Below are 10,823 nucleotides of genomic sequence, written 5' to 3'. Positions count from 1 at the left end.
TGTTATAATGCAAAAGTGTTCTTCAGCCTTCTATGTCTCAGTTTTATAAAGTCTTAAATTCTTGTGGATGCTATACGGTTGCAAACAGGCTAGAGGCCTGTGCAACCATCAAATGCAAGCGTAGAAACACTTTTTGCAGTTTCTGACATGGAATAAGCACGAAACAGATCTCAAAACTGAATGTTTTTCCCAGACTAGGAGTTCAAGTGATAAAACGAACACCGATCTAACAGTGCACTTCCACACTTCGGACTGTTTGCACTTAACCCCGGTGCTGCGCTGTGCAGCTCGCTGCAGGATGCTCGGTGTGTCAGGTAGTGCAGTGCGTCTGCGCGGCCGCAGCTGCGCCGCGCTCCCGGCCGCGCGGGCGGGGCCCGGCGGCGGCGGCGGGGGGCGGGGCCCGGCGCCCGGCGGCGGCGGGGGGCGGGGCCCGGCGGCGGCGGGGGGCGGGCCGGGGCGGTGCGGCGCGGCGGCGGCCCCGGATGCAGTCCCGGCGGCGGGCGCCCAGTTCCTGTTCGTGCCCTGGGCCTGGCGCGGCGCCGCGGCCCGACCATGGCGCTGGCGGCGGAGGCCTTCATGACTCAGCTGGCCGGTGAGGGGCGCGGGGGGGCGGGCCGGGCCGGGCGCCTGCCGGCCGCGGGCGCTACTTCCCTCCTCTCCCTCTCCTCAGAGAGGCGCTGGCCAGCGGCGCGGCCGAGCGCGGGGGAAAACCCGCGTGTCCGTGGCGGCGGCGGGCGGGGAGCCGTTAACCGCCCCGGCGCCGCGGGCGGCCTGTGCTGGGCCCGCCCGGAACCAGAACCAGAACTGGCGCCGCTGCTCCGGCCTCTGCCCCCGGGTCTCCCCCCGCGGGGCCGCTTGCAGGCGCCGCGGCGTTGGGGCCCTGTTGGAGCCGCCGCTGGGGCCGGAGCCCGGTGCCGCTGCCCGCGTGTTTCGGGGAGCTCTGGCAAGGCCGGCGTCGTCGCGGGGCCTTGCGGGAGCGTCGTGGGAGCGAGCCAGGCCTCCTGGGTGCTTCAGGGCGGTATTTAGGGAAAGCCGGGCTGTGCGGCCGCGGCAGCAGGGCTTCCAGAGCTTTGTGCGAAGTTCAGCTCCTGACAGACTTCCCCAAATATAGCCCTCCGTACACTTAGCCACTACCACCGTCTTGCCTGACCTGAATAACACAGCTGTAGAGTTTCATTAGGTTTATTCATTTATTTAGTGCGCAACTCCTAGCTGTACCACTGTACCTCTTTACTTAGATTTAACAGCTTCTGTGTCCTCTGAAGCGTTTAAAATTGTGCATCGTATTTACCAGGACAGCTGTCGGGTTGAGTCTCATTCTGTGGGGGAGTTGGATACAAAACCGTCCTGTTTCTGCGCCCCCGTGGGGATGTGCCTTATTTCTTGTGTTGCTGTTGTGAAGCTGAGAAATGTAATGACAGCTCCGTTACTTGTTAATACTGTTGGGATTCACTACAGCTTGGCCATGTGCACTGGATGTAAGCCTTGCTGTAAAAGCGCAATGATGCATATCATTATAGAGTTTATTAGCAAAAAGTGTTGTTAGTCTACTTTCAAGGAAGAGTATACTCCTCTTCAATAACTCCTGACTAAGAAGTTCAAAATGTCCTTAGTATTTTGTACACTGAAAATTAGTGCTTTAGTCAGGTTTCCTTTTACTCATTTAACTTGATTTCTGATTTCTTTTTGCCACATAAGTTCTCAAAGAATAAATGCTGTAAACGTGTCGAGGAGAGGTCAGGTCCCACGAGTCAGGTCTTCTTCCACTCAGTGGAAGCTCTAACATAGGAGTCTGAGTTGGATTTTCTAATATAAATTTACAGCTTCTAGAGCTGGCTTGCATCTGACTGGTGGGGTAGAGGGAGGGCAGAGGACCTTGAATCTGGATGTGCAGAGGTACCATAGAGATGCTTGAAAATTTCCCTAGACTCTTGGACTGGGATTCGTTAATGCCAACCATAGGTACCGGCACAAGCTGCACTTACGTGCCAAGGGCCAGAGTCTTGTCAGGATATGGAGGTTATAGTCTCTATCAGCATTGCTTCATGCAATTTACTGGTATTTGTGATTTCTTTAGTGTATTTTATTGACGTATGTTGTTAAACATAAGTATGATGAAATATGTCAGTAGGTGTTGATACTGTTGTGTGCTTCTGTTTTGTGGTCTTTATGAAAATTCTGGAGTCATAGCTTGCTGATATTTACTTTCTTATGGAATTGCAAATATAAACTCAAAACTATAAAGAGAATGTAGGCAGCTAATTGCTTTCTTGTTGAAAATGTTGTTTTGGAACAGCAGCTTTCTGCAAAACAAGCAAATCTTTGCATGCTACAAAAATGAAAAATTCAAATTAAGAAGAGTATAAGGAAAATGCATGCGTTCGAAAATCTGGAAATGATAAGACGAAGTTCTGCAACAACTGACTCTTTCTTCTCCTTCCTTGCTCAAGTGTTGCTTCCCTGCTCCTAGAGGGATTCTTGCCTCCTGTTCAGGGTAGTCATGTGCTGCTTGTATTAGTCTCACACTCTCATGATAACTTGTACTATTAAAATGGTTCTCTGGGGATGTCAGTGCTACTCATATACTTCTGGACCCTTATCACATTTAATAAGCTTGAAACAATAACCTATCATCTTTTAGCTGTCAGTCAATTAACTTGTGTTAAGTGATGCTCATTTTGTAGTTAGAGTAGGTAGCTAATGCAAAAATACTGGCAATGCTGCTCTGTTTGTGCAGAGCAGAAATGGTTGGTTTGTATTGTATTAATCTTGTACTTCTGTTGGATGCTACTTGGCTACTTACTGTGATTCAAGGTACAGTACAAATCCTTGTTGCAGACCTGTCTGCTGAATCATTCTTTAAAACAAAATTATGACATTGCCTTTGCTTTCCCAAAAGCAAATCAGTGTCAAAAGCAGTTATCTGACTTGAAAATAATAAATACTTTGCCAGTGAGTGTCTTGGCCTTCCTAGCTCATCTGTGTTATGTACCACTCACAGACTGAAACTAAATAAAGGCAAAATCACTCAATTTGTTCATATTGGAAGATTTTTCTGGAAAAATTAAGTTATCCAGGATCTTGGCCAATATCCACAGCACTTCCAGATTTCCTGAGACATTGCACAGAGACACAGAGAATATTTCATTCTGGTGCCACAAAGATATAAATGACCCAAAACGTAAGAATATTTTTGAGGAAGAAAAATGATGTATCAGAAGGAAAAAATACCACTTAACAATGATTGTTGTTTTAATATTGTCTTATCCCTATATCTCTGATAGTGAATACTGTCTTCCTATTATGTATGCATGGAAATGTAAGAATGATCAAGAGTTTTTTTTCACATCAGTAATAAAACTGAAATTTGATTGGTTTGTAATAGAGGGGCCTTTCACAAAAACAATCACTTTGTCATGGCAGTTCCAATTAACTCTAACTGCTGCAGCTATATAGCAGCTATAAAGCATGATTCTTTGTACACACATTTGAATACAGTCATCCCAGCAGTTTGTTTTCTAGAAATGTTTTAAAATAGGGGAGGGTTTTAGTAGAGGGGCGGATCACAACTTTTTTTTCCACACAATGACACTTGTGTGTGTGTTTTTTTTTTAATAAGTGCTACCTAGCTTCACCTTTCCTGCAGTTTATGCATTCAGTTCAGACATACCACATTCACTGTCTTGGCTTAATCAGTTGCCTGCCTGCTTGCATATATGCAATAATTCAGCACCCTCTCTGTGCAGCTTGCATTCATTTGAGCATGCTGAGCTTAGGCTGCTGCTGTAACACATTAATGATTAAATACAAAATGATGACCACATCACTTATGTGCAGTAAGACACTTTCTATGGTAACTCTGGTTTAGTGACATCCAGCCATTCACTTTCTTATTCAGAAATACAAAGATGTTGATACTGTGTCCTAGAGATTAATAAACAAATATTTCCATAGCTTCATAAATTGTAAGCATGTCATGTCACATGTTTTAAGTAATCTGTTTCTGAACTCTAGACTATATTAATTGGATAATATGGTAGAGAATTTGTTTAGAGGAGCTCAGCATCAATCACATATTAACAGGATAGGAAATGAGTGTTTATTCCGTAAGAAGAATTAGAATGCCAGCTTTCAAGTGGTCCAGAAAATTAATCTCCAACACTAGTAGTTTTGGGAGAGACTGACTGTTCAAATCATCTAGGAAAGATTGTTGAAAAGATGTTTAATTGATCAGTAAATTACCCAATATTCTTTACTTTTTTTTTTCCAAAACATTAGTTTTAGATGGGTGATCAAAAAGCAGAGAAAATAATACCCTTATTTGTCCTTTGATCTCTGGAAAATTACTTTTGTTTATTGCAATTGAATTATGTCCAAGGATCTTAGACTACTTTTAGTACTAGGGAAAATGAATGCAGTTTGAAAAACAGATGCCCTTCTGCCTTTAGATATTTTACATTCTCAGTGAGTCCTACCTCCAATGTGATATGTCAGAACAAAAATAAATCTCTTATGTGCATGTTTTATGTATTAAGACAAGCTGCAATTTTGGCTTAGAACAAATGTATAGGGAATGAAAACTGGCCACATAAATTGTTCCTGCAGTAAAGGCATACAATTTAAACAACTGAGTATGCATTTTGTGCATCAAAATGTGCATATGTAAATGTTAACAGTTTTTGAGCTTGCATGATGAAAAAACAGTCATTCTTGCTTAAAGATAGATTGTCTACAGCACAGATTATTTAAGCCTGCTGCAGAGATGCTTGCAGTCAAGAAAAGGAGATTGGGAAATACCAAATTTGTCAGATTATATGATGTTATCTGACAGTGTTCTTAGGGGTGGTGCATGTACATGTGCTTTTTTTTTTCCTGTGATCAAGCTAAAAAGAATCCATTTAACTCTTGTTTAGTCTCTTTACTTAGGCTTCTGTTGTGAATTTGTGCTCAGATGCATGTGTTTTATGGCTTGATTTCAGCCAATCCTTTGAGCAGATTGCCTATCTAATCTTTTTTTAGGTCAGAGGAAAAACAGCTTTCTTTCATAATTATGATATTACAGTATGCATTTCATTTTGAAATAGTGTTGTTTCTTATTTTTAAGAAGCAATATAATTACAAATCATAATAGAATACGCTTCTTCAGTTGTTTCTGCCTCCATTAAGCAGTCTTTCTCTAATCACCATTTTATTGTTACATATTTTCTGTTAAAGTAATATCTTCTTTTTTCTCATGCAAGAAAACTGGATTGCTTTAGAAATATGATAAAACTAGTAAATGAAAAAGAACATGTATTTTGATATTGTTAATTTGATTTGGAAGTAAGCTTTCATTAGCTGTAAAATGATTTGGGTAAGAATGCTGTTCAGGAGGCTAACTGTGTTCTAGCTCACAGGAGATTGTACAAAAATGACCTTGGAGAGGAACCAGATTTTTCTCCTTTTTCTTGCTGCTTTTTTCTTTCTGGTCCTGGACACGCTGACTGTCCCTAGGCACTTATCTAGTCTCCTTCTGTAGGTTTTTGACCCTGTGAGCCGCCTCCTCTTCAAAACAAGAAGGAGTGAAAGAACTTGGTTGTTGTCCTTCTTTGCTCTAGCTGAACAGGCATCCCATGCGTTTCTGGGCATTTTCAGCTGTCTCTTTGAAAGCATCGTGGGTGAGAAACTGCAGGTGCATTCTGGAAATGTTTTTATTATTTTTAAGTTCTGCCCTTCAGTTATTAGGAAAAAGACATAGTTGTTATATGAACATGAGTAATATAAACTGGAAGAAGTTGTATATAATAGTAAAGCCTATGAAATGCATCAGAAAGACTGCAAACATCAAAGGAAAAAATACCAATGATGTTGCAAAGAACACAGGAAAAATCCAAAAATAATACCAGTCTCATTTGGGGAAAAAAAAGTAAACTGAAATGAGTGTATTGAATTGGTACAACCTCAAAAGTAGAAATGCTGAAAGAGATGTGGGAATTCTGGACAGTTGCTGTATAACAAAACTGAAGCCAGTGCAATGCTTGCATCCTCAGCAAGAACTTTCCAAGAGGTTTTGTCCTATTGCACCTGTATTTTTGTATTTGAGTGCTGTATTGGAGAAATTCTGGACCCATTGAAGTGTGTTCATTGAAAGTCTTGGAAAAGAAACAGAGAAGAAGGTGAAGATTTGATTATGAGGAAGGGTTTAAAGGCTTTCAGATTTGAGGCAGGGAGTTTGCAATGTTTCCCAGAGGCAAGGAAGAGCCTGAGAGATGCAATTGCAAATAGCATTGTCTCTTTTCTGGGCTGACTTGAAGACTGTGAGCCCTAGAGCAACATAGGAGGCGTTGGCATCTTTCCCCTTGCTAGGGGCAGAAAGCTTGGCCAACTGCACCAGTGCTAACTCTGTTAGCATTTCTGCCCTGCAGAGCTCTCCTGTCTAGAGATCTCAGCTCTCCTCACCCCTTTGCAAGACTCAGGCACGTGGAGTCTCTGCTGTCATTGCTTTGTGCCTCCTGGTGCTGCTGCACTCAGGGTCTTGGGCGAGATAAGGAGAAAATGAAAGGCTGGAGGGGTCAGGACTAGGTGGGCAGGGACGTCTGTCCATGGGGAGCAGCTTTTGGAGCAGGTAAGTCCTGTTTGGTGGGAGGACATAGAGGATTTCTGTCATGGATCAGAGTATGGGTGCTGTGGATGAGAAAGTAGGAAGCTCTTTGGGACACATTGGAGAAACGGTTTCCAGACTGCTGGCAAAACATGCCTGGGAGAGAAGAGTTCAGACTACTACAGAGAAGGAGGGGATCTCCATCTCAGAGAGCTTCCAAAGGACTGATTCAAAATATGCAAATGTAGACAACTTGGCTAAGAAATGTTCCAGTCTGGTAAGGCACTTAAGGTACTCATGAGTATCATACCTTGCCACTGTCTTGCACTTTAGGACAGCTCCTAAGGTTGCTGTTTAACTTCCTGAGTCGGGGCCAAGAGGAGCAAGGGACTTAAGTAGCATAAAGGGAAGTGATTGATTTAGAGAGCTATAAAAAGCTATAATTAAGAATTACAGAACTTCTTTGAGATGGAATATTTATGCTGAATATCAGGAACAAGTGAAATAGATCCAACTCTTCAGGACTTTATGAATAAATCTTTTGAGAACATTTAGCTGGCACTCTCTCTGCTTTTCAAAAGAAATCCAGATGTTGATTTAGGAGCAACTTTTGTTTAAGAATTTGATTTTAGTGATTTTTTTTGGCCTTCTCTTCTCCCAACTGTGAGGCGTGATTCTGCAGGCGCTGAGGTGCTGAGCAATCTCCCTCCCATGGCCTCCTGCCACTGTAAGAATGCTAAGCACCCTGGAGGGTTGAACCACAGATGTGTATGCTCTGGGCAGTCAACTCAAAGATGGTAAAGGAATTGGACAAATGTTTAAATACATGCAATTAATAGCTTTCTTGGAAGGTGAAGAAGCAGATTCTGTCATACTAAATGGTTGCTGCAATAGTGTGTCACACGCAGCCTCTCTTACTGTTCCAGCCACAGGAAACTCAAGTTTGAGAATTGCTCCTGAGATTGAGTCTTTATGTTGCCACATCTGCTTGATCAATAATTACTGAACAGTCATGATTTATCTGAACTGCAGTCTCTCTGAGAAGAAGGCCTGGGATGGATTTAACCAAATGATGTAATTATTTGATACATGATTTAACACATACTGTTTAACTTGTGTGAAAGTCGGTTTTCATTTGACAAGGCAGTATGAAACACTTTTTGGTCCTTTGTCAGCAGAGCCGGGGAGTTGCTGATGCTTACTTTTTTTTTTTCTTTTTTTTTCCTTGGCCCTTGTTAGTTTATGGAATCAGGCCAATTACACAAAATTGATCTGCACTCAGTGTGGGTAGGTTGAACTGGTTGGTCTTAAGGCAGCTAATTCACAACTTTCTCATACTTCCTTTACTGGTCACTGTTAATGTGTGAGAGGTATACTTTTAATTGCTTTGGTTCCAAAGTGTTGCAGCTTCACTGTATTAATCAAAATATGTTCCTGCAGTTATTTCCTGTAATAAGGATTTATAAACACATCAATTCCTGGCATTTTCTTGTTAAGGAATATATTGCTATTTGCAAGTGTGACCAAAGCTTAAAGTTTATAGTATGAAAAGAGAATGAAGTGGTCATCTGCTTCTGATGCATCTTGACATCAAATAATAAATAATCCTCTTTCCTTTTGAAGGCTGTGGGAGAGCTTTCAGTGGGTTTTTCTTTGGGTTACTTCATCTAGAATATAGTGAGCAGCAGTTCCCCCCTCACCCCCTCATAGTACTGGTCTTGTGAAACCAAATAGGATAACTAACTATTTTCCTGCTGATTGTTATGATGTTTGTTACATAGTGCTTGGAGATTTGTAAGTAATATTGCTGGGTGTGGATGTTGCCCAAAAGCAAGACTCGATTTCTTTTTAGTATTTACTCTTGTGAGAAAACAGTTTTGATGTATCTCATTATAATTTAATCAAATTTGTACCTAGGGAGATGCTAAAGGAGATTGTGAGAATAATTTGTAAGTTAATTTCTCCAGCTGAATATTGGAACACAGTGGTTCAAATTAATGTCAACTTTTTTTTTTTTTTTTTTTTTTGCTTTTAATAGAGGATATCTTACTTTGTGGTGGTTTTAACAGTTCTTTAATGTCATGTGAACCAAACTGGTAAATACAGGTGCTTTAGCCTTCCTCTATTTTATTCAAGTTTAATATCAAAGTTTAAAAAGTTTAAAGTTTTTTAAAAAATGACAGAAAGAGATTGATCCATGCAAATGTTGCAAATTCAGAGAAGGTGCTTTTATTCCTGTACAATCCATAAACTTCTACTCACTGTTTCAGGAAATTGCACTGAAAAGATCTGAAAAGATCAGATGATCCAGGGCCAGGTACTACTAGCCTCAGTTGGATGATATCAGACAGTGAACTGCTTGAAAGAGATTGTTAGTCCATTGAGTACTTTACTTACAGAAGTAGAGGATACTAAGGAATAAATTTACTGAAAATTCAGTAAATTTTAGTTTGTAGGAGTTTGAAGTCAGAGATCATCTTGACTTTCTTCTTGTTTGGCTCACAGTATAGCTTTAATACTTGATGAATAATAAATCATATAGGAACATTCAGTCTTAGTTCTTTAACCATGATTCTTAGGCATGGACTAGTTTTATAACTGAAAATTATTTCCAGTCTGCACTGCCTTCCAGAAATGTTCTTGCATCACCCACATTTTATGGTATTGCTAGGAGCTGGGAACAACTTAATTTCAAGTTGAGTGTTTTCCTACAAAATTTTTTTACCTGCTAATAACTTCATTTCCCTTGAGGGAGGGAACATCTCGATGCCTGGATCTAGAAGTCTTTTGCATTTATCTGTGCATGATATTCAAGAATGCTGTAGCTTGACAACAGATGTGCTAAGTGAGTGGCAGACTAGCAAGGCGAACCACATCGCATACCGTACTACTTGAAACTGGTTATTCATACTCAACTTCTGAAGCTGCTAAATTGTTGTTTAGCATATTCCACAATTTAACATGCAAAGTATTTCATGTCTTATCATTTTCAGAGTCCAAGTCTTACTTTTTTTTAAGGAACAGGATTAAAGGCATAACTGTAAACCATTTATTTCATTATGGCTCTTTCATCATTCTGAAGCTGCTTGGGGAAAAGCGGATGAAAACATCTGTTCCCCCCATTTCCATCCAGGTTGCACTGAGAGAGGATGAATAGTTTCCCAGCTATTCTGAGTGCAGGATTTGAAACCTTGTTTTGTGCTCTAATAAAATGCATGAACAGCCTGGAGAAGGAATTGTCGGGGCTGAGACACTGCACAGGGACTTGGGAATTTGATGCAATGCCTTCCTCTTCCACAGGCTTCTCGTGGGAATTTTAGTGCAACCTCTCATTTTTGGAGCTGTAATTCACCTCTCTGCAGGGACTGCTGAGAAGTATAGTATGTCCTGGTTTGAGAGCAGTAGTTGGAATTAAGATGTGCAAGGCCTTAGGCGAGCCGCTCATCCCTGCTGGTAGTGAAGACTGGTGCTCTTAAGTATCTTTTCTTATGGCATATGTGCATTCTTCTCTCTTGCTGTCCCCAAAGTATTCAAGTGCATAAACTTTTGTTATTGAAATAGTCCAAAATATCTGGAAATGTTAAAGTCAAAACTCTGATCGAATATCTCTGGCCTTAATGTTGCTGCAGTAAAAAAATTCCCTCCAAATCTGAAAAATGCACCTACTGTAATACACTTTTAGTGGCAAAGAATTTAACATCACTGTCATGTCTCATTATGTTTTTGGTAGCTTTATGTATGAGCAAAAATAATGTATTTCGTAAGTCATTCTTTGATATGACAGATGAAGAATCTAGGAATTTGTTTTAATAGATAGTTACAAACCTAAGTAATTAAAATCCCCTGGAAACATACAGCACACAATTCACAGATTTCTCCTCTAAAAATCTAATTTGGCACCTATGAACCCTGTTAACTCTTTGAAATCTGCATTCTCTGCCCTAAACTGCTAATAAGTAAAACACTTTGTGACTAACAAACATATTGAGCTTAGTGAATTTCTCATGTATTTGCAGTCATCTTTCAAAACCAAAGAAGATTTTATGTAGATGGTCTACTTTACATTTAACTTCTCTGGTTGTGGTGATGTTGCATCTGTTGAATTCTCAGCTTTTAGGGCTGAAGTCCTAGGAAAACAGGGCTTATGCAGTGATGCTGTGTGTGTCTTCACGTCTCCTTAATTCTTACTTCCCAGTAACTTCTGTCATTTCAGACAAATTTAACAGGAAGGACTGGTCCCAAA

At 41.0% G+C, this 10,823-nt stretch overlaps 1 protein-coding gene across 4 annotated transcripts in view; it reads left to right on the top strand.

Annotated features, from left to right (window-relative positions):
• Nucleotides 1-460: 460 nt before the first annotated feature.
• Nucleotides 461-10,823, top strand: part of MTX2 (metaxin 2) — a 38,253-nt gene continuing 27,890 nt past the window's right edge. The window contains exon 1 of one of the 4 annotated variants that reach the window (XM_067299013.1): nucleotides 461-592. In XM_067299013.1, coding sequence (XP_067155114.1) covers nucleotides 553-592 — 40 coding nt within the window. In that variant the 5' untranslated portion in view covers nucleotides 461-552. The remainder of the gene's footprint in view (nucleotides 593-10,823) is intronic. The other 3 variants (XM_067299012.1, XM_067299010.1, XM_067299011.1) reach the window with 3 other exon arrangements.

Source organism: Apteryx mantelli, chromosome 6, assembly GCF_036417845.1.
Source record: "Apteryx mantelli isolate bAptMan1 chromosome 6, bAptMan1.hap1, whole genome shotgun sequence".
In the NCBI taxonomy this organism is placed as follows: domain Eukaryota; kingdom Metazoa; phylum Chordata; class Aves; order Apterygiformes; family Apterygidae; genus Apteryx; species Apteryx mantelli.
This window is presented reverse-complemented; position numbering and strand designations above follow the sequence as displayed.